The sequence below is a fragment of the Eublepharis macularius genome, chromosome 2 (assembly GCF_028583425.1).
Source record: "Eublepharis macularius isolate TG4126 chromosome 2, MPM_Emac_v1.0, whole genome shotgun sequence".
Taxonomy (NCBI): domain Eukaryota; kingdom Metazoa; phylum Chordata; class Lepidosauria; order Squamata; family Eublepharidae; genus Eublepharis; species Eublepharis macularius.
In genome coordinates this window covers 70,673,346-70,697,343 of record NC_072791.1, presented here as the reverse complement: position 1 = coordinate 70,697,343, position 23,998 = coordinate 70,673,346, and the positions used below count along the sequence as shown (strand labels likewise).

General features: G+C 42.0%; 1 protein-coding gene across 2 annotated transcripts; it reads left to right on the top strand.

Moving 5' to 3' along the window:
* Positions 1-1,490: 1,490 nt before the first annotated feature.
* On the top strand, positions 1,491-23,535 carry DCAF4 (DDB1 and CUL4 associated factor 4). 2 transcript variants are annotated; one of them, XM_054971560.1, is made up of 14 exons: positions 1,491-1,591; positions 4,785-4,924; positions 5,782-5,882; positions 8,198-8,355; positions 9,458-9,540; positions 9,919-10,021; positions 10,592-10,735; positions 15,217-15,266; positions 17,440-17,519; positions 20,225-20,320; positions 20,394-20,491; positions 21,625-21,801; positions 21,914-22,028; positions 22,922-23,535. In XM_054971560.1, the coding sequence occupies exons 2-14, from the start codon at positions 4,815-4,817 to the stop codon at positions 23,173-23,175; spliced, it is 1,569 nt and encodes a 522-aa protein (XP_054827535.1). In that variant the 5' UTR covers positions 1,491-1,591; positions 4,785-4,814; the 3' UTR covers positions 23,176-23,535. The 2 variants fall into 2 exon arrangements, with proteins under 2 accessions (XP_054827535.1, XP_054827536.1); XM_054971561.1 differs by having other exon boundaries at positions 1,491-1,634.
* Positions 23,536-23,998: the final 463 nt, after the last annotated feature.

Below are 23,998 nucleotides of genomic sequence, written 5' to 3'. Positions count from 1 at the left end.
CACTGCAGGATCCAGGCCACTCTAGAGATATTATATAATAATTCTCTGATTGGATTTCATTTTGAACTGGCCTCTTCTTTCAACATTTCCTCGCCTTTTTGTTTTCAGCCTTTAATGTAAATTTATTGACTTTAAGGATATACACTTTATGCATCTGAAGTTCTAACTCTCAAAAGCTTATGCTGGACTAAATTCTGTTGGTCTTTAAAGTGCTGCTGGAGTTTTGTTTCATAACATGGAGAACACAGCAGGCCGACCCACACAAAAGAGTTCAGCATCGTAATGTCATGAGAACAGGATTGTGTTGTATCAAGTGAAGGGATATCTAGGCAAACAGATATTCTTCACTGAAAACTGATGGCTACCAGATGCATACTTATACCAACACTGGTGGCTTCTTGTTATCAAACATCCCACCTGCTTATGTGGACATTGTTATAACACATGGGACATACCCAGTGCAAGGGAGAGAAAGCTGCAAGTGTTAAGATTAGCTAGATAGAAATTCCCCCCTAAGGGGGGGAGTGCTATTTACTTTTGAGGAAGCTGATTAAAAATGGTATACCTGCATGCCTTTCTTTTCTTCTATGCTCATTTTGTAAATAAAAAAATTACAGAATACAAGAACCAGCCAAACAGCAAAATCCTTAAGACCAACTCAATTTTCAAGGTATGAGCACCCAGTATCTCTTCTCACAAGGAAACCACCCTGTAGAACATGGTCCTGAAACTTTCTATGTTCTACATATGTCAGGTAGAACTGTACTTTATGATCTCTCTCTTTCACTCTTTGTACAAAAGGAAATCTTGTCAGATTATAAAGGAGGGAAACTATTTCTAATACTGTTTATTCTTGTCTCATTAAGTGCAACGTGATTTACTTCAAAGTAAGGGCTGACTTACTGAATAAAACATACCATTTTAACACCGTAAGAAGGCGCTAGAGATGTATTGCCTGTTCGTCCCTACCATGTGCTCTCTCCAGTGCCAAACCACCGTATGCACGTAGTTCTTCCTACAATGACCAGAAACACTTTTTTCTCCTCTAACGTGCCCTTCTGCCTGGAAAACTTGAAAGCTTGCGCGCTCTTGTGTATGATTTGGGTTGAAAGGGTACTCCACAGCCTTCTGTTTTGGATTTGGCGCTCACCCAACGGGACTACCAGGAACCTCCGCTTATTCTCACCCGATACCGCTTCTTTCCCTGAACGTCGGCGCTCCCCAACCACCAATCTCGGCTTGATCTGCCGCGCCACCAATCGAAGGACTTAAAGCGCGCACAGCAACCACCCCGCTAGGGGTGCCTACGGCGAATCACATGACCCAGCGCCTTCCACCCGCCTGTTAGTGAGGAAAAGGTCACGTGACGAAGTTTAGCCTCCGTCGGCAAGGGAAACTCTACATGATAGACATTTACTTTGTCCAATGAAAAATGCCAGCTGCCTGGGGCTGGACAATAGAAAGGCTCCAATTAGATACTGCGGGGAGGGAAAGCGTCGAGTGCTGCTGGACTAGGAGGTGGAAAGGAGCTTCGGAGGCTCCTGAGGAGAGGAGCGGGTCGCTAGAAGGGGGCGCTGATTCGAGAGGGGAGGTAGGTTGCGCTTGCGTGCGCAAGAACTTCACCAGGGATACAGGTACGGGATAGCGCGGGAAGGAGAAGCCCCTGGAGTGTCGCCTTCAGTAGTGGAAATGGCGTACAAACCGGAGAAAGATGGAACCGGAAAGGGGATCTTTAGGCTGTTCTGGGGAGGGGGTGTGTGTGAGGTGGGAAGTTGAAGACTACTGAGAATCCCGGCAATCCTAGTAGAGGAAAGAGCTCAAGCGACTATTCTATTTGTAACAATTACGTTTCTAGCAAGCTACATAGAGAGCAGTTTTAGATAAATCTACTGAGAATCTTGCTCAGGTTTATTACATGGTGTTTACTTCCAGGAAAGGGTTCTTAGGATTGCACTGGTTATAACTATATAACCAACATAAGACAGCTGGTCGTACTTGTTACACGCAAACACGTGTCCTGAACTGCTTCTCGGCCAGACTCAGAAAAGAATCAGACGGCAGAGTCCAGTGACAAGGGTAAAACTGGTTTATTCAAATAGACAGAAGAAAGTGGGTAGAGAGTGTAAGGCCCCTCAGAACCCAAGTGCTCTTTGGGGTTTCAAAGCCATTACACGAACTTTTATCACCTTTGGTTCATTAGTAGAAATTATGCGTTCAATAAGTTACTGGTCAAGTTACGTTTACATATGACCTAACGTCATGCCATTGGTTTGGCATAATTAGGGGTTGTCCCCTTACTCAACACTTGCAAAAGTTGTTTATCATTTCAAAGAACAAACAGTCCTTTTCTTGCACCTGTAGTATCAATAAAGTAACTATCTGGTAGCTGTGTGTCATCTCCAAGGCCTTCAATTTGCTGGTTCCCATCACTTAACGCTACAAGAATCCATTGTTAGTCTTTGATCTGTTACCATCAGCATAAACAAGTACCCCAATATGTAGCATACGCTTGGCTATTCATCTTTCCCAAGAAGACCATGAAGACAGTTTAGCTAGAGCTAGTACTCTGTTATCAAGGTTTGAACGTATCTCTTGTGACTTGGCAGAGACCAGGCAGGAGGGCAGGTTGTTTTGTATCTCTTGAATGCACTTTCGGCTTTACAGCCAACCCAGGCCGAAATGCAAGGCTAGAGAGATGAAGACAAAGGGCCTCTTTCTTGTGTCTGTTACAGAGAGTTAGGTCAATACACAGGTATATTAAAGCTAAATTCTTCTACAGTTATGTTCCTTCTATATTCTATGGCTATGCTGTATCTAGTGTTTCATATATGTCACTCAGGTGTTTTGAGAGCTTCTGCTTACTACTCTTTGGGGCAGATTCAAGTGCATCCTACATACTCACTGAGTTAGCCGCTCTTTTAAGGAAAGAAAAATTAACAGCAGTTGAGCCACGATTTCCTATCACTTCAGTTCACAATCAGCTTGACACAGTTTCACCAAACAAGTCATCCAGCTTGAGAATGCTGTGTAAAGTACATTAAACATTAAATCAAATACAATGATTTATTAACAAAATATTAATATAATTAATATTAACATATTAAATTATTTGGGGTTTAGCTGTAGTGTTATGCAAGCCTTCAAAGTCACTTTTATACAGAAAATAAACATTTACAAGGCTATAACAAAGAAAACAAAATGAAAACCAAAATCATTGCATTTATATAATGATCCCTTTCTGAACACCTTTCCCCATCTATTCAAAGTCCGTAAACTGTTTGATTGAGCCCCATATAGTTAGCAATCATACATATCCACCATTTTTTCATAAATCTCTTAAGTTTAAGACAATCTAGAAAATTTAGATGTTGACATAACTGAAATGAAATGTTCTGAAGTTTTCTTAATGTAAATAATTGTTCCAATTAGTGCAATATAACAAAATGTTCCAACCCAGTATGCCATTTTATGTGCCTATTGGTTTTATCCTAAAAAGATACTTGTATTGTTATGGAATGTTTATCATTTGGACTATAATCTTGGACACTTTCACATACTAATAACACCTTAATAATATTCAGTAATTACTAACCTATCCATCTTCATTATTTATACTAAAATTAACCCTTCAGGGTAATCTGAAGCCTCTCTAATCTCCTTAATATGTAATCATTTAAATTATGAATAGTAAGTGTCGTATGGAAATGTGCATCACTGTATTATATTCAGAAGACTTAAAATTTGTCAGGAAGCAATACAGCGTTTTCTTGTAATAAGCCATTTAAAATTGATAGATTAGTGCCCTGTACTACAGTGTTCCAAAGAAAAACTTCATAAATTGTTGTCGAAGGCTTTAACGGCCAGAGAACGATGGTTGTTGTGGATTTTCCAGGCTGTATCGCCGTGGTCTTGGCACTGTAGTTCCTGATGTTTCACCAGCAGCTGTGACTGGCATCTTCAGAGGTGTAGCACCGAAAGACAGAGATCTCTCTGTTTGACACAACAACCATCCATAAATTGTCTCTGTCTCTTCCCAGATTCTTTCTTACATAAAGTACTCCAGATTTTTGTGAGCCATTTGTGTGATGAGATTTTGCCAAGTATCTACAACGGTTACTATTTCTTCTGTTGTTCAATTCCAGAGCAATTCTCCTCCCTCTAAATAAACCAGTCATTTAATACAACAAATTTCTGTTAAATCTACTAGGTGATCTAATTTGAAATTAAAATAAATTCAATTAAAACTAGTATAAGAACACAGTTACAAACCAAAATTGATAACATTGTGACATTTAAACCGATAAGAAACAGCGGGTATATCAGTTGTTTATCCACTTCCTTAAATGTATATGAAAAAGTAATATTTTAATTTGTAACCCCAAATCCATCAATGAAGCACCCAGGGTAGCTGTGATTAAAAGAACTAATTAATCCAAATCCAGTTACTTCATCTGCTCAATGAGAGTCTTGACTTCCAACCTTCTTTTGAAATTGTCCCTAGTTTCACAAGTGTTTTCTGTTTCACACATTATGTGACTGTAACCTCTCTTTATAGTTTTTAACTTTTTAATCTCCATTCACGTATACAAATTGTGAATAAAAATATAATTGGAAAAATGTGCATCTTGAACAGCAGCTGCCTTGTGCTGCATATAAAAACAAGCACAAACCATTAATTGCACAGTTCTTGGGATGTTGGCTAGTGTTTCTTAAACTGTAAACCTGTAAGCAGAGCTTAAAGTAGTTGAATTATTAGGAACTCTGTGCTGATTCTTTCTCAACAGCTGTAAAGCCTCCCATGCATTGTTGAAGTAATGAACAAAAACAGCTGGCGAGGAAGAGAGAATCATGTGCGGAGACATCGGAGGCAAACTTACAATCCCAGGCCATACCAGATACACAACCATTGGAGCCATACAGAAAGGCAAGTTTTTGTGATAGTATTTTCAGTCTTTGAAGATTGGGTGCTGAAGATTGAATAAGACCGCTTAAAGGTATTTCTCATAGTCTCTTTACACAAGATGCCTGGATGCATGTTCGTCTCCCCTTCTGGAGCCTAATACCTGATGCCCTCACTACTTAAAAGTTTGAATTAACCAAACCTCGGCAGGGCAAAAGACTGTGAGAGAATCTGTCCCCTTTGGAGTGATCTCCACCAGCTTGGTCATTTAAAATTGTTTCCCAGCTAACATTGTGACTCCTGACACGTGAAGAACACATGTCAGAAGTCTTGTATAGAGAGACTCTCAGATATTTACAATAATAGCAGAAACTTCTGTTATGTATACTGTGTCATTTCAATGCAGTTGTCAATATTAATGCTAAATAAGGACTCTGTGAAGGAAAATTCCTGAATATCCTATAATTTTGTAGTATTTCATTTTTACTTTTAGTAATTACTAATGATCGATAAGAATTTTAAATTTGCAGAGGATAAGAAGCAGATTCCTGGCATATGTATGCTTTACCCCAACCAATTAGAATTGTATCCAGGCCAGATGCTAGTCTGAGTCCCTCTCCAAAGAACTAGAGGAAGTACAGGTGTAATAATGCTTGGCTGTAAACAATGGATTATGCAGTGTGCTCAGGAGAATAGCTAGAAGCCTGTAGATATATGTAGCAGTCAGTGGGTTTTAAGTATATTCAATACATCTTGCGGTTATTTTTCTTTTCTTTTAGTAAAAGAGTAAATAATACTTCTATATTATGTATTCTGTTGTTTATCTTATAATATGAACATATGTTCAATATGTCTTCCTCATTTATTCTGTTTTTAAATAGATATGAACAAGAAGAATTACAAAACTTACAGAATCCAGGTACAAGCGAAACTGAGTATCCATCTACATCTTCTGGCATGTGCCAGAACAGTTCAGTGCCTGGTAAGGAATGATATGGTTTATGTGCCAAGAAACTCCCCACTACTTTTATGACTTTCTATTTAACATTTCTAAGAACATCTGACCATCTGTGAATGAGACCTATTTAAATGTGTTACTGGTTTTAGTTTGACAAGGTAAATTGACAATTAGAAGATAAATTGCATTGCTATATCTAATACTTTCCAGATTGTTAATAGATGAAAAAATATTGAAATAACAACTGACATAAATTACACAAATGCACACACACCCCAGTCTGTCAAAGGATCAAAATGGGTATGATGATCACAGGCAAATTACAGTCAAGCGTGACCCCAGTTTGAATTGGGGCTGCATGGAGAAGATGCTTAAACTTTGACCTGTATAGTTAACTGAAACTAGGGCACTGGCATTGCACTTTAAAGAAAAAGATGTACTTAAGCAGGGCTAGAAAATTTAAATTCCCTCTTTCTTCCTTTCACAGCCCCATTTTGGTCTGGATATTTAAAGTGCTATTGGGCTATATACTTTATTTTTACCCTTGGTATTTTAGAGACCCTGTCCTACCCAGGGCCGGATCTAGGGTTGCCGGTGCCCAGGGCAACCCTAGTCCAACGCTTCAGCGCGCACACACTCCTGGCGCCATGTGATGACATCACTTCTGTGACATCATCATGCACGTTTGAGCATGCCCCCACGTGGTGCACTGGCGGAGGCAGCGTGTGGGGCTGGGAAGCCGCCCGCGCCATTCACCTCCCCACAGGACGGGGCAGCCAGCCACCCCCTGTCCTGTGGGGCAGGTGAATGGCGCGGGCAGCCTTGCAGCCCCCTGCACTGCCTTTTGCCTGCCCTGCAGGACAGGGGGAGGCCAGCCGCCCCCTGTCCTGCAGAGAGGCGAATGGAATGGGCAGCCTTGCAGCCCCCGTGCTGCCTTTTGCCTGCCCCATAGGACAGGGGCATGCGGCAAGCCAGCCGCCCCCTGTCCTGCAGGGCAGGCAAAAGGCAGTGCAGGGGGCTGGGAGGCTGCCTGCACTGCCGCCCGTGCACAGCTGGCAGCTGCTCCCAGTGCCCCCCCCCTCAATCCAGCCCTGGTTCTACCACCCCACTGAGCAGAGTTTCAAGCCTTCCTTCAACTTAAGTGACTTTTCCAATGGAAGAAGGGCCACAAGTTGGAGAAATTGTGCTTTGATTGGAATAAGTTTACCAGGCCTGCTGCTGGTAAGCCTTGTTGCCTGCTGTCACTCAGAGCAGCGATGGGAAAGGGGGAACGCAACATTGCTACATCACTTCTGGGTGCAACCTGGAAGTGACAATGCAGAGCTCTAGGAATCACTGGAAACACTATCATTTTACTGACATCACTCCCCCCCCGCCCATGTCTTCCAGCTCTTCTGCCAGTTGCCAAGCTTGGCCTGACAACCCTAGGCTGGAGGAAGGTTCCTTAGAGGATGATTGGATCCACCACACTATTGACAGCAGCTCTGTTGGATTTCAACAGTCTTTGTAGATGTCAAAAAGTGTGTCCTCTGCAGGCATATACAAGATTGTGCAATCACAAGTGTTGGCCCAGTCGTGGCTGCTGGTGCTGCCACTGTCACTTGCACATTCAACTAAATGTCTGCAGCATAAGTTTGCCAGCCAGTGGCTGGCAACTAGTGGAAGTCCTTGGTGGGGGGGTGGGGGGCATTGGGTAAAGCTGTGTCATCATTTCTGGGGGAACCCAGAAGCGACGTCACACCTCTAGAAATCACCTCTCTAGATAAAACCATAGAGATTTCCAGTGATTGCCAAAGTGGACATCTGTCACACTGTTGCCTGATAGCAATTTTTCCCCATTATTTTTCTCCTGCTGGCCACAAGAGCAGTGGGAAACAAGACCGATCCCTGGCAGGAAAATGGCAATCCTGGTGCAGCAGGCCCTACAATGCTTATGATCTTCTTTATGATTTGGCATTATGAAAACACTAGTGTTCCCAATTGTGTGGCACTTCTATTTTTATGATGTAGGGTTCAGTGCACATATTTATCATAGATGTTGGGGCCAGGACCAGTGAGCAGGTTGCTGCTCTTTTCTACATGTGCTGGGTAGGTATATGTACTTTCTAAACATCTGCATAGAGCTAATGTCCTACTGACAGTCTAAATATTTATAGGACATGGAAGAATTACTCAATTCCTTTTTTTAATCCACCTGACCAATTATGCTGAGCCATCAGACAATGCTCTATCTGTTTGACTGTGAAATGCCACAAATATTCAGTGCTTTCCAATGCAGGTTATGAGAAGATAAAAGACATTCTTGCTAACAGAATCTGTTGTATTTGTTGTTTTTAAAGAATTACCAGGATTTTACTATGATCCTGAAAAAAACCGTTACTTCCGCTTGCTTCCTGGCCATAACAACTGCAACCCTCTCACCAAAGAAAGCATTCAACACAGGGAGCTAGAGTGTCAAAGACTGAAACTCTTAGAAGAGGAAGAGAAACACATGAAGGTAAGATGTTTCATTTAGTGTCCCCTTAAATTACATCATGGAATAAACTTCTATGAAGAGCCTGGGGGAGTCGGTTGGATACTTTGCTGTCCTTGAATAAGCAAGTGTCCACACTGGCGAGGTCGGCATCCTGCTATCTCCTCTGTGCTCACCAACTGGTCTCCTACTTGTCTTAGTCGGACCTGGCCCCAGTGATTCATGCCACAGTCACCTCCAGGATAGACTTCTGTAATTCACTCTACACAGAGCTACCCTTAAAGACACTCCAGAAACAACAGGTCATCCAGAATGCAGCTGCTAGACTTTTGACCAATTCATTTTGGTCTGCCCATATGCCACCTATTTTACAGCAGCTGCACTGGCTTTCCGTTGGTTTCTGGATCATATTCATCTCACCACTTACTGGTGGTGCCCAGCCTATTACTGGCTTGTCTCTCCTCCACCAAATTGAGGGCTTTTCTGTGGTGGCCCCATCCTGGTAGAATGCTTTGTCCAACAATATGCATGCCCTAAAGAACCTATATAGGTTCCGCAGGTCCTGCAAGGTGGAACTATTTCAGCAGGCTTTTAAGCAGCCATGAGTAAAATGGAAACTTTTTCACTTAGTTGCTGTTTTTTACTATTGGCTGTATTTCTGCAGGGTTGTGTTTTTAGTTTAACATATAATTATTGTTGTTTTATGGTGGTTGTGGGTTTTCCGGGCTGTATTGCCGTGGTCTTGGCATTGTAGTTCCTGACGTTTCGCCAGCAGCTGGCTGGCATCTTCAGAGGTGTAGCACCAAAAGACAGAGATCTCTATAAAATAGCCACAATCCAACATAGAGTTAGGTAGGCTTAAACCAATTGATTGTAAAGGCTATAAGTAGGCCTAATTCTGTATCAGTTTGTGACCTTTATTTTTTAATGTTAGTCTAGGTTGATAGATATACTGGTCGTGTTGTGCAAGTAAAAATAGAAATCATAAATTATTTGGTGATTTTAGTGCAGGTACATTAGGGATGTGGGAACCCATACGTTTGCTAGTACTTGTCCATGAAGAATTTCTGGATGTCTTCTGGTTTTAGCTCAGAACACAACAGTATTCTTTTAATCTTTTCAATAGAAAACATCCAGATCTGGCTTGAACTCATCAGTCATCTTACGCAAGAGACAGTTGGGTTTGTTTAGTTCTCTTAGTTATTGCAGGTAAGATTGTTTAAAATTTCTTCTTAAGCTTAAAAATCTTCCACTGCATCTTTGCTCTCGACCTGTTGTCACAGCCTTCAGTCAGGGAAGAGAACATATCAAGCTGAAAAGTATCACCAGGACACCTCTTACGAAGTTATATAGTTGCAGATCTGATTTTATGCTGTGCATAAAAGGGTGTTTCTGCCTACAGCCTTGCAAGTTTCAGACTACCCTAACCTGAAACTTCATTTGTCTGACTTGAGGGAAGAGGTAGTTGTTGAAATATTTTGTTATTAAATTTTTCAGTGTGTTTTATAAACAAAATCCATAGCTGCTGAATGTTTTAATGATCTTTTATTTGACAAATTCCTTTTCATTTTCTTTCCCTACTGTTAGGCTGATCCATGAATTAAAAGTGAATTGCATGCAGAGAAGAAAAATAGAAATTGAAAGCCCAGATTCTTCAGTTTCTGGGAGCAACAATTTTAAACTGATAGCGGTATGCTGGAGTATTTATTTTATGATGAAAAATAATTTAGTATTATCTTTGAATTAGGGATACATGATCTTATGCGAAAGGGTTTTTTCTGACCCCTAGAAAGTTTATTTCCCAAGGTCATGGTGTCTATGGGTACTAATAGCCATGTGAGTTGAGAGTCTGCACTGGGGAGGGGGCAAAATTGTGCTCTCCTCCTCCTCTCAGCGGAGGTATGCTGACCAGAGAGGAAGAGAATGAATTTTGTTGCCTCCCCACTGCACAAATGACCGATAGTCCATGTGGTTCCCAGGAGAGGAGGAGGATCCATGACCATCAGCACCTTCTACTGATGCATCTCTGAATCAAACCCATTGTTTCTTGAGAAATTTTCTTAGGCTTTCCTTGGTGTGCACCTGGAAGAATGTCAACTATAGTAAGGCCTGAGATATGGGGCAGGGGGGCACATGTGGCTGGTGTGAATTTTTCCTTGACCATTGGAGAGACTCATGTTCCTTTATAGAGGAGTGTGAAATATTGCTCAGTAATGCTTCTGGAGTGGCCCTGTCCACATTACAGCTTTTGCTTTTGCAGGCAGATGCAGCTTCTGAGAGGATATTCACTGTGAATGATGTAGACCACGGGGGATGTAAATATGGAATTGTCAACCTCAGTGGCTTGGGGAAAGATTCTCTTACCGTGGAGATGCATGACAATTTGTACTTCACAAATCGCAAGGTACTGGCTGTTCTGTCATTGAAAATCGGAAATGATTCATTCTGTCAAACACTTTTTACAGTGTAATCCTACAGCCAGGGTTCTTTATCTTTTTCATGTACTTTGTACAGTGCCTAGAAATTTTAGTTTCTTAATTGGTTTTTACAAAGTAGGAGCTGGTCTGAGATAAGGAGAGAATGGAAGGAAATTAATTAACAGCAGAATCTACAGCAACATGCTTCAGTTCATGTTCATTATAAGAAAGGTCTGCTATCATTAAGCAGGTATGTTCAGCACTTAAATAATAGGTCCCTCTGTACCTGATTTGAGTGATTTTGGGCTGAATCTTATACAAGAGCTTTTGACATCTATTTCTTTAGAAGACTTCTGCCCTTTCTCTACACAATCTGTCAAGGCAGCTAACAGGAGGAATAAAACAATGAAAATATAAAATAAAAAGGATAATTCATAATTATGATTATTACTAAAATTAATATAATACAACAAAACCACAACAGTAAAATTATCTTTACTTGTATATTAAAACAATAATACATTGCAGTATTCTAACTGGGATGTCATCTAGGTCATCAGTTTGCTTTTGTTCAGGCTAGTGGAATAAGCAATTATTGCCTTGCATTTGCGAGCAGAATTGTTAAATTATTTGCGTTACTAAATAGCTAGTGTGGTGTAGTGGTTAGATTAGGATCTGGGCAGTTACTAGGCTCAATTCAAGCTATTGGTTCTCACATACAAAGCTTTTCATGACCTTGGTCCAGAATACCTACAGGACCGCCTCTCTCCCTATGTTCCTCCATGGCAGCTTTGCTCATCTGACCAGGGTCTCCTGCTGGTGCCACCCTGCCCACGGGCAAAATCAACATCTGTCTGTACATGTGCATTTTCTGTGGTTGCCCCCACTCTATGGAATGGCCTGCCTGAGGAGGTCAGAAGAGCCCCCACTGTCCTGGCTTTCCACAAACAATGCAAAACTGAATTATTCAAGAGGGCTTTTTACTCAGATAGGAAGGCTGTATTGTAGGGAGGTGGTCTCAAAGAGAAGTTTCACTAAAGAGATAGGGACAATAGACTTAATCACTATGTATTCTCTGTTGCCTTATGTCTTATCTGTTGCTTCAAGTATGTTCTACTATGTACTATCCATTGCTTTAAATATGATCTTATTGGGTACTTCTGTGTTGTTTAATGTCAGTCTTAGAATTGCTTGCGCTCTGTTTCAGCCTTTCTTCAATTCTGTATTGGATTTTTGCTAATATTATGTCTTGTAAATTTGCATTTATATAACCTATGGCATTTTTATTGAAATGTCTTGATATTGATAGAACTGATCTCACACTATAAACTGCCTTGAGTCTCAGTGAGAAAAGGTGGACTATAAATGACATACATACATACATAAATGTTTGAATATCCGTTCTGCCATAGAAGTTTGCTGGGTGACTTAGACCAGTCACACTCTCAGCTTAACAGACCTTGCCTAGTTGTTATGAGAATAAAATGGAGAAGGGGGGGGGGAACGTTGTAAGCACTTTGGGGCCCCATTTAGAAGAAAAGTAGAGTATAAATGAAGTAAGTTGGTACAGAATGCTGTGGCCAGAGTGTTGACTGGAGTGGGTCATAGGGATCATCATCATTCTAGTTTTGTTTCATCTACACTGGCTCCCAGTTTACTTCCAGGCTCAGTTGAGGGTGCTGATATTGACCTTCAAAGCCCCATACAGTTTGGGGCCAGCATATCATAAGGACAGCCTTCTCCTATTTGAACCTACACATCCACATGTTTTAATGTTGACATATTTTAATGTCTGTTGTTCACCGCCAAATAGACCTGATTTGGGTGAAAAGGTGACATCAAAATGTTTTAAATAAATAATACTCTGTTTCGAGTTAAGTGCTATAGTAGAACTACTCAGTGGTTCTGATTGACAGATTCTTGTTAAGATACTGATGGATTCCATTTCTGAAATAGCTCTATTGGTATTCCATCTACTTCAGGTGCTTTGTTTCTCCCAATTGCTTTGCGTGCAGCTTTTACTTCACTTTCTAGGATTTCTGGTTCTTCATCAGAAGATTCTTCGTCAAAAGTATCTGTCATCCTTCCATCTCTTTTGTATAGTTCTTTGGTGTATTGTTTCCATCTTTCCTTCATTTTGTCTTGATCAGATACTGTATTTCCCTGTTGATCTTTCAGCATCCCAAGCTGTGGCTTGAATTTCCCTTTGATTTCTTAGATCTTTTGGAACTGATCTCTTGTTTTTTCTTTTTTGTTGTTGTCTTCTATTTCTTTGCACTGGTTATTATAAGAGATTTCTTAGTCTATGCGTGCAAGTCGCTGAAAAGCTGCATTTAGAATTTTGACTCTATTTCTGTCACCTTTTACTTTTGCTTCTCATCTGTCTTTAGCAATTTTAAGAGTTTCCTCAGTCATCCATTTAGGCTTCTCCTTTTTTTTGGCTACAGGAATAGTCTTTGATAATATATCTGGCTTCCACCCTTAGTTTTTCTTGCTCACAATCAATTAACCTTAGTATTGCAAATCTTTTCTTTATGTGGTCTTTAAATTCTTCAGGAATATTATTTAGATTGTATTTTGGCACTATGATTCTTTTAGTGTTTCTCTTCAGCTTTCTAATTTTTGATATTAGCAACTATTGATCTGTATCGCAATCAGCTCCTGGTCTTGTTTTAGCTGAGAGAATAGAGCTTCTCCATCTTCTGCTTCCAATTATGTAATCTATTTGGTTCTTGTATTGGTCACCCAGTGATTTAGTTTAGTTATTTGGTGTTTAACCCGCCCTCCCCACAAGTGGGCTCAGGACGGGGTACAACAGTCATAAAATACAATTACACAGCAGATTCTACAATAAAATTCAGCAATTAAAATTATATATATACAAAAACCTGATACAGTTGGCTACACATTCCTGCCCCCAGCATACAAAGAGGAGGTAGACAGACACACGAGCTGTACTTGAATACCGGAGACCGGTGGGAGGCTCGATGATGGTCCTGACGCTGGCCTCAACCGTAAGCCTGGTGGAACATCTCCATCTCGCAGGTCTGCCGAAATGATACAAGATCCTGGCGGGCCTGAGTGTCCTCAGACAGAGAATTCCACCAGGTTGGGGCCAGGACCGAAAAGGCCCTGGCCCTGGTTGAGGCCAAATGAGCCTCCCTAGGGCTAGGGATCACCAGTAAGTTCTTACCCGCTGAACGAAGTGCTCTCCGGGGCACATACAGGGAGAGACAGGGAGCCAGTGAAGCAGCTGTAGGATTGGTGTAATATGTGTCCTGTATGGAACACCCATCAGGACATGAGCAGCAGCATTCTGGACCCGTTGTAGTTTCCGGATCAGACCCAAGAGAAGCCCTGCGTAGAGTGAGTTACAGTAGTCCAGCCTGGAGATGACCATTGCATGGATCACTCATTAGGTCCCGGGCTGAGAGAGAGGGGGCAAGTTGCCTGGCTTGCCGCAGGTGGAAAAAAGCAATCCGGGCAACAGATTTCCATGTATACAATTGTCTTTTTGCATGCCTGAAGCATATATTGGCAATGAACAGGTTTGTTGGCTTCACAAAATTCTATGAGCTGCTCTCCTGCTTTATTTCATGATCCTAGTCCAAACTTTCCAACTATGTTTCATTCTTTCTCTTGCTTTTGCATTCCATCCATCTATGATTATGAGCATATCCTGTTTAGGTGTATGATCAATTTCTTCTTGGACACTTGTATAAAAATTTTCAATTTCTTCCTCCTCAGCAACTGCAGTTGGAGCATAAACTTGAATGATGGTTACGTTAACAGGCTTTCCCTGAAGTCTGATTGATATTACTCAGCCAGACTTCGTGTTGTAGCTCTTGACTGCTTGTGCTATGTCTTGCCTCATTATTAGAGCAACACCATTTCTTTTGAGTTCATTTCTACAGTAAAGCACTGTGTGGTTTTCTGACTCAGTGATTCTTCTCATACAAAGATTCTTCTCACTTTTGATCATCTTTACAAATAGGCCATCTGATAGCAAGGCCTCCTCTTGTTCATAGGCAGTACAGTACTGTACATCATTTACCTTTGCTTCTAGGAGTATATTTATTTGTAAGATGTTTATGTACCACCTTTCTACTTTGACAAATGCTCAGTGTGGCTTACAAAGAAAGATAAATGGAAAAATAAATAAATGGAATGGAAAATAAGCTTGTGCATCTTCTGAGAAAAACAATGTTAATATCGTACCTTGAAAAAATGGGGCTCTGGAAAAGATTTACTTCCATTTTCTGTAAGCAGATGCATATTGTTAGAAATGATAATACAAGACCAGGAAAAATCCCACACAAGTCTGAGAATGTGATATATTTATCTTTTAGAGTCAGATTATAATCTTTAGAGTTAGTTACGTATTGGTTTTCTGACCTTTCCTCACAAGTTCATCTTGGTGTGGTCTTACTCTAATAGATTTATTTATCTTTTTTGTTTTTTTTTAAAGGTAAATTCTGTATGTTGGGCTTCACTAAGTCATCCGGACTCCCATGTTTTATATCCTTTTTATTAAAATGGGGAAAAAAACCATTTTATCAGCTGTGCTCAGACCTTCAAATGAGGGGAGGAGATACTCATCCTGACATTATGGTATAGATAATATGATGCAAAGTGAATGAAAGTCAAGTTTGTAAAAAATTATGAGATGATTTGAAAGTGAGGAGAGACTGAGGAAGGCTACCTCCTGAAGAGGGGCTCTCAAGCTACAAGAAATAGTGGTTTCTCAGGCCCAGATAATTCTTTTGCCTCGAGGTTTCAGGCCATAGAATTGACTACTGTAGTGAAAGCATGTAAAAAAATGGGAAGTTTTGTCCGTTTCTGGGAGGTTCAGGAATATTTTTTGTCTATGTTACTTTCTTCTTTGACATTGTGTGGTAGAAAAAGCAAAAAAGTTTCTTGTGTCTTAGTCCCCCCCGCCCCACTCAATTGTCTTTCACATCCATATAAAAATGTTAGGAATCAGAGATTTCTGTGAAAAAAATACAAGTTATCACAGAGGAATCATGGAAGGCTTGCTTTATTGCATATATTTTATGATTATAGCTAGCCTCTAGTGAAACACTGCTGTTCCTGTGGTTAAGATATTTATTTATTTATTTATTTATTCAATTTATATACCGCCCATCCCAGGGGCTCTGGGCGGTGAACAGTTAAAATTGATAAAAACAAAAACTAAAATCAATATACAAATAATAAAACAAATTAACAAGGTGCAGTGGTGGGGAGAACCTTCCCCACCCCAAAGGTGGGAGGCCGACATGGCACCGCCCCCTTCAATCACCAAACGCCTGGCGGAACAGCTCTGTCTTACAGGCCCGGCGGAACGATAATATGTCCCGCTGGGCCCGGGTTTCCATTGACAGAGCGTTCCACCAGGCTGGGGCCAGGACTGAAAAAGCCCTGGCCCTGGTTGAAGCGAGGCGGGCTTCCTTAGGGCCGAGGACCACAAGTAAATATTTATTCGCTGATCGGAGCGATCTCCGGGGAACGTACAGGGAGAGGCGGTCCCGAAGATATGCCGGTCCCAACCCACTCAGGGCTTTAAAGGTAAGAACCAACACTTTGAACCTGATTCGGAATTCAACTGGAAGCCAGTGCAGCTGGCGCAGGACAGGTGTGATGTGTGACTGGAAAGGTATACCAGTCAGGACCCGTGCCGCCGCATTCTGGACCAGTTGTAGTTTCCGGATCAGGCCCAGGGGTAGCCCAGCGTAGAGTGAGTTACAGTAATCTAGCCTGGAGGTGACCATTGCATGGATCACTGTAGCCAGGTCCTGGGGCGTCAGGTAGGGGGCAAGTTGCCTGATCTGACGAAGATGGAAAAATGCAGACTTGGCAACCGCCGTGACCTGGGCCTCCATCGATAGGGAGGCATCCAGGAACACACCCAGACTCTTTACCACTGGCAAAGTTGCCAGTGGTGTCCCATCCAGGGCAGGGAGCTGGATCCCAACATCTGGCAGCCCCCGTCCCAGCTGCAGGACCTCCGTCTTCACTGGCCTTTCAGGCTGCTGTTAAGCTATTTATTTATGTATTCAAGAATTTGTATTCCTCTCCTTCAAAATAGGCTGAAATATCTTACAGTAGACTAGAATTAAGCTTACAAATAACGGAGAGAAAATCTGCACCAAAACAGGCTGTCAAGACAGTTTAATGAAAACAACCTCTTACCTGATCAGCAATTTTCATTCAACGCCTTCTGAAAAAGAACAAGATGACAAGAGGGAGAACCAAGCCAGAGTTCTTCCAGAAGGCTATTCCAGAGTGCTAGTGCCATAACAGTGATGGAATGAGCCTTCACTGAGGCTAGACATACTTGGCAAACTGCTTGAATTTCCAAGAGTGATTTATCAGCTGATCTGAGTTGTCAAGCTCAGTTGTCTTTTAATAATAATAACATTCGATTTATATACTGCCCTTCAGGACAACTTAATGCCCACTCAGAGCGGTTTACAAAGTATGCTATTATAACCCCACAACAATCACCCTGTGAGGTGGGTGGGGCTGAGAGAGCTCCAGAGCTGTGACTCGCCCAAGGTCACCCAGCTGGCTTCAAGTGGAGGAGTGGGGAATCAAACCCGGCTCTCCAGATTAGAGTCCCGTGCTCTTAACCACTATACCAAACTGGCTCTTTTTTTCTCTTTTTAACATCCTTAACTGCCTTTATCAAGCTGTGCCTCATGGGTGTTGCAGAAACTCTGGGCTGTGCTAGCCTACTTCCTGCCTCCTTGTTCAGCAACTCTAACACAGGTAGTGCATACTGGTTGGGTGAAGGGTTGTGCATACAGACAGCCTGTATGTGGCCATCTATTTTTTCGTTCCTCCAGTGACTTTCTCTTAAGTATCAAGGGAAGAAAAATTAATGCTGTCTGACATTACTAAAGATTTGAAGAGAACACAAACTAAGGTTTGATACCACTTTCATTTGTGGATGTTGTCAAGTTACAAAGTGGGGGCTACTTTTCTAGCAAAGGGATTTTAGCTTCCAAGCCCAGGAAGACATGGCCCAGCCGCAGTTGGGAACATATAACCTATTGTTCCCCTGACAACCCCATCAGCATCCCCCAGTGCTGTGCCGCCCCCGTGATGTCAAGCAAAAGTGCAGCCAATGCGCCGGCCACAATTCCCACAACATGTCAACACCTCCTTCCCCCGCCCCTTGCCAGAGAGCAGGCAGCCGAGGACCATGTTCTCCTGTGTCATGGCACCTGCATGGAGGCATATAGGCAAGGGAAAGCCTTCCATGAGGGTGAGCCCTAGTTCTAGGGTGATGGGCCCTGCAATTGTGGGCAGTTCATGAGCCTGCAGCCTTCCCCAGCTCTGCCGATGGCACCTAGCTGCCTCACACAGTCCAGGTAGCTGGATTCTTGCAGTGTGGGGGGCCGTGCCCGAGCCACGGCACCTGCAGCCCTTCGATGCCTTTTGTGCCAGCATCGCGTGACTCATTAGACAAGGCTGGCCTTCCCCCGTATATGGGTGCAAGGTGGGTGGTCCGGTCCCCTCTCCCGATCCTCCGCCGCTGCAAAGGATCTCTCTATGAGAACTGTTCTCAGTTGTGCCCCCCCCCACACACACACACACCATGAACACCCTCTTCCACCTCTTACTCTGAGTTCCCACAGCAGGGGTTCTCAGCCACCTCCTTGCTTGGCTGGGGTCATGGGCGCCATGGCCAAAGGTTATGTAGGGTGCCTGGGGAGCAGATTGGGCGTATAGGAGGGGACTTGAACACTGGAGCGGCACGAGCAGATTGATAGCTGCCATCTTATGCTTTGCCTGGCAGCTTGGGCAGGGCCAGGTGCAGGGGGCGATCGACTTCTCCTGCTCAATGGGCACCTATGGGCTACACCGTCATTTTTCATGGTGTAACTTTCTGCTGCTGCTAGGGCCATTGCCATGCTGAAACAGCTTAGGGGGCTGGCTAACTCACGCCCTATCCCCCTAGCCTGCCAACACAGGGACTTGTGCCCCAGTTATGCCCGTGCCTAGCTGTTATACAGTAGTTTCCCAACAAATATTAATTTTCCTGCCTGCAGTGTGCCTCAAATGTTTTCAAAGGACCTGTTGCTGATCCATACTAACAGTTACATGCATTATATTGCTAATCATATTGTATTCTCTGATCTGTGGGGGAAAAACTGGAATCAAAGTGCCATTAGACAAAAGTAAGTTCTCTAAGGTTTTGTTAATTCGAAATCCATCTGGATATAACAATTGCCAAGGGGGGGGAGGAACCTTGTAACTGTGTTCAAAACAAATAACCTCTGTTTATGTTGTATTTAAAAATAAATTACTGAAACCAACAAGATAAAACTAGAACATCCTCCCATGATCCAAATACCTTTGACCCCATTCACCCCACCCCCATGAAGAGACCAATAGAATTTCATGGAACCAGGTTGATAACCTACATCTCTCTTATCTAAAGCACCAGGAGGGATTGTACACTTCCATGCCATGAAAAGCCAAAAGAGTGGAAGGTTAAATGTTAGAAAAATTGCCAGCTCCAGGTATGTGTGTTCTGCAGTGAGATCTTATTGGAAGTTTGCTGCAGTTGATGGGAGGATCATGATTGAAAAGGACAGGACAATGTTCTCAAAAAGATTGGAAGGGTATGCAACTGAAAATGTGGAACAAACGCTAGTCCTGTTTTCCATGAACAGCGCAAAAGGGGTGAATGTAACTGCCTCTGGAAAAAACTGGTTGTGTGTAACAAAAGGGGACTTAGGAAAAATTGGTAGAGGTGGGAAATGATGATCCAGTACAATTAAGAGCAAAACCACATAAAACAGAAAAGCCTAGAAAATCAAAAATTGCTCCATTCATGGCTGTCCTGTCCAAAGGAGAAAGTCAAAAATAAAAATAACCAGGCATCTCAATGTTGCTGGAAAAGAGTGGAGGAGGCATGACTTTTCTCTTAGTTGGAGACGGTTCTGGGAAAACTGCCAGCAAAACATCATTCTCACCAGGCTGTACGGGAATTTGTTTAGGGATCCTGTTCACAGGCAGGACTGGATTCCTAGACTGCAGGAACATACCCAGCTGTTACCAGTTTGCCATTATGAATTAAAATCTGGTAATGGAAGTCCCATCCAGATGTTGAGTTGAAGGATGCAACTATTCTGACTCTCCAAACCAATACTACTAAAATTAATGAGACTGCTTTAGCATAAGTGAATTATAGACTCACTTTCTTACAGAGGTTCATTTGGCTTCATTTAGTAAGGGAACAAAAGTTTAATCATTCAGCATGTTAGAAATAGTTCCAGTGTCTAATTTTAAATATATACAAATGTGATCTGCCCTGAGCCTGCTGGAGGGCGGAATATAAATTTAAACAAACAAATAAAATGTTTTGTGTTTGAATATCTTAAAGTGTGACTTTTGAATTATGAAAGAGAGGCACTGCATATTTCTGGAAACAAGCCACTGCATACATTTCTCCTGTTCCTTAGGAGACCAACCTGGAATGCTGTGCAGTTTCAAGATCTCCACTGCCTGGTCCTGTGCTTGGTGTCTGAATCCTCAGGCTGATAACTGCTTCAGCACAGGTAATATCTTCCCCCTCTGCATCCATTATGGAGCTTTATTACCAAACTGGCACTTACTTTTTGTTCACCTCAGGTTTATCCCGCCGAGTGCTTGTGACCAATGCAATGACAGGTCATCGACAGACCTTTGGCACTAGCAGTGATGTTCTTGCACAGCAGTTTGCTATCCAAGTAAGACATGTGATTAATCCAGTGCCTGCATGCAGGGATATCTCTGAATCCAGGTGAAGGGGGCCACCATTACTACCTGCTCGGTGCCTGATTCTATCAAGGTGAAGGGGGTTGGGCACTGCTGCCTGCTCTGCGTCTGATCCCAGCTGAGTGAAGGGGGGTGGGCATTATTGGCTTCACACCTGAGCCCGACTGGGTTAAGGCAAGGGAATGGTCATTGCCACCTGCTCTGCTCCTGATCCCAGCCAGGTGAAGGGGGGGCGGGCATTGCCACCTGCTTCGCGCCTGATCCCGGCTGGGTGAGGGGTGGGCAGGCATTACCTCCTGCTCCTCACCTGATCCTGGCTGGGTGAAGGGAGGCAAGCATTGCTGCCTGCTCTGTGCCTGATTTCAGCGGGTTGAAGTGGGGAGCACCGCCCCCTGCTCCACTCCTGATCCTGGCTGGGTGAAGGGAGGAGCAGGCATTTCTTCCAGCTCCATGCTTGATCTTGGCTGGGTGAAAGTGGGGGCAGGCATTGCCACTTGCTTTGTTCCTGATTGCAAGCGGATGAAGAAGAGGTGGGCTCTGCTCCTTTTTTAAATTTTTAAAAACATTTTCTAAACAACTAAGGAGATACAGGAAAAACAGAAATACCCGTTACACTAGGGGGGAAATTAAGATACCCTTTACACAGATTATCTAGAGCACGATCACTATACATCATTTGAATATTATGCTCAAGCCCACAACAACCATTCTCAGAGAAATTTCCTTTCTCTTCCACTGTGTCTTGCTATTAGACCAAAAATATTATTATAAAGTATTTAACAGTATTTACTGCTATACCCCTTCCATATCCAAATCCATAGCTCAGAACACACCATGATTTATACATTTCATCACTATAAAAGTACTGGAATGAGGGATCCAAATCCAAGTCATGAAATTAACTCAGTTGTCTTGGGCCATTACACTTTCTTTACTTAGCCACTTCACAAGGTTGTTGCAAGAATAAAATGGGAGTGGAAATTGTCTATAACATTATTAAGTTACAAGAGAATAATTAGGGTATAATGACTTTGGATATTTTTAAAAATGCTTTACAAGATGATGGTAAATTATTGTGAAACCCATTCAGTGTTTTCTTTTCTAGACTCCAGTGCTGTATAATGGTTGTCGTTCAGGGGAAGTTTTCAGCATTGACATCCGTCAGCGCAACCATAAAGGGCAAGGTTGGAAAGCTATCCGTTTCTTCCATGATTCTGCAATCACATCTGTTAACCTTCTGAAAACTGAGCAGTATCTCATGGCTGCAGATATGGCAGGACAGGTAAAGATAAGGCTTCTTTCATCATAAAACATTCATCTGCATTACTGTTTTATCTGTATATACCAAGGTTTTTCCTTTGACATAGACTATTTGAGTGCTTGTCCATTTGCAGATAAAATTGTGGGACCTGAGAAAACTAAGATGTGTGAAAGAGTATAGAGGCCACCACAATGAACATGCTGTTCTTCCTTTGCATGTAAATGAGGAAGAAGGGCTTCTTACGGCAGGTATGATAATGTGTATGTATACAAAATTGTCTTAATCTACAGATAAGCCCAAGGGTCTGGAGATGAGTGTTTTGGTTTTGTATCTAAGGAGAATACAATCAAGTATAGTCATCGGGTTGGATCCAGATGAAGTTTTCCACTAACAGAAGACACTTCCATCAGCATAAGAGAGCTTCCCAGCCACTCCCCGTCCCACTGCAACTTGCTTATCTCCATGAAATGCTGTTCCTAGGGGACAGGAGATCCTCTGGAATGGTAGGAGGGGCAAATCCTACCATTTGCAGCAGGAATTACATCTCCTCTTCCATTAATAGAAAATTGAGTCTGAATCCAAACCCACTTTTTCCAGAGCTGTATAGGCTTCCCCAAAACCACATGCTGCTTCTTTAATTTTCTCACCGCAGGTTTTAGCATAACCCCTTGTAGCAACAGTCAAATTGCTTTTTGATGCCCTATTTGATTTGGTAGTGCTGGCATCTAAAAATGACAGTTGTTGCCATGGGAAATTGGAAGTCTTGACGTGCACATGCAGAGTTGGGGATCATTGGCTTCCTGCTTATAAACTGATGACATAACCGCAAGTTTGAGTTAGAAAGACATTTCTGATAGTTTTAAAATAATTTTTATCAGATCTTTTGTAAAAGTGAATTGCAATAATTCTAGTATCTAAAAAACAATAAAAATTAGCAGAATTATGACATCTCTGCTTCTACAGTAAAACACTAGCTCCCAGAAAGCTGTGATTTTGCCTATCTCAATTTATTCTCTTTGGGCTCCAATGCCTTGATTTTGTAACATCCGTGGATTATAGCCACTTTAGATGTAAAAATAGCTTTAAAATACATGATATAAAGATAGAAAATAAAGTTCATTGAAGATATTTTTCTTTTCAGTGGGTCAGGACTGCTACACCAGAATTTGGAGTCTTCAAGATGCTCATTTGCTCAGGACTATCCCTTCTCCATATCCATCGTCCAAGGACTCCATCCCAAGTGTGGTGTTCTCATCACAACTTGGAGGCACTCGAGGGGTTCCTGGACTGCTCATGGCTGTCAGACAAGATCTGTATTACTTCTCCTATAAGACAGATGATCCATATTGCCTGTATACCAAAGACATGGATCATTCCACTGTCCTTAGTGACTGAAATGTTTAAAAAATGATGCCTGCCTGTCCTGAAGCTTTTGTTGTACTGACACAGACTTGGAACTTTTCATCTTTAGCTTTCTGTGGTGCTTTTCATCTTCAGCATTTTACCAAAGATTTTTTCTTCTCTGTTTTGCAAGGACTATACTTAGTGTTCTGATGAACTGAACATTTGGATCTTTGAGTTGGTTGCCCTCTTTCCAAGCCATTAATTCATTCTCCTCACCTATATTGTCAGTGCAGAGATTGGAAACTCACAGAATATTTCTACTGTTTCCGTGTCCTCTGGGCTTTGCATACTGCCCATGCTGCATGTTTGCTCTTTTAGTTATACATTGGGAAACTATATAGGACTTACCTAGGCAGCAAAATTAAAGTAGAAATCATTCCCTTAAATGTTACATTTAAGGGAATGATTTCTACTTTAATTTTGCTGCCTAGGTAAGTCCTATATAGTTTCCCAATTTAAGACATTTTTACAGGTTGCTTTCATTGCTGGTGAAATCATTCCCTTAAATGTTACATTTAAGGGAATGATTTCACCAGCAATGAAAGCAACCTGTAAAAATGTCTTAAATAACGTGGTGAACAGGAATATTGCCCTGAATTTGCCTGATGACTAAAAAGTTTGACTATTGCTTACTACTGTTCATAGGCTGCATTGCAGAGATTCTGAAGTGGACCTTCCTGTGCCCAAGAGGTAGCTTAAAGAAGGCTGAAGGAAATAAAACGTATCAATATATATTTTATTTACTGTTTATTTTTATAAATGTTTGTTGGCCCTCACAGAACGCGGAGGGCCTTTGGTGATCTTGTTATCCTGC

What these genes read in the sequence shown, in the direction of transcription:
- DCAF4 (XM_054971560.1), top strand. Translation starts at nt 4,815, where the DNA reads ATGAACAAAAACAGCTGGCGAGGAAGAGAGAATCATGTGCGGAGACAT. An exon ending in AGTTCTCTTAGTTATTGCAG is followed by an intron (nt 9,541 to 9,918) that starts GTAAGATTGTTT and finishes CCCTACTGTTAG; the next exon opens with GCTGATCCATGAATTAAAAG. An exon ending in CATCCGGACTCCCATGTTTT is followed by an intron (nt 15,267 to 17,439) that starts ATATCCTTTTTA and finishes TGCCTTTATCAA; the next exon opens with GCTGTGCCTCATGGGTGTTG.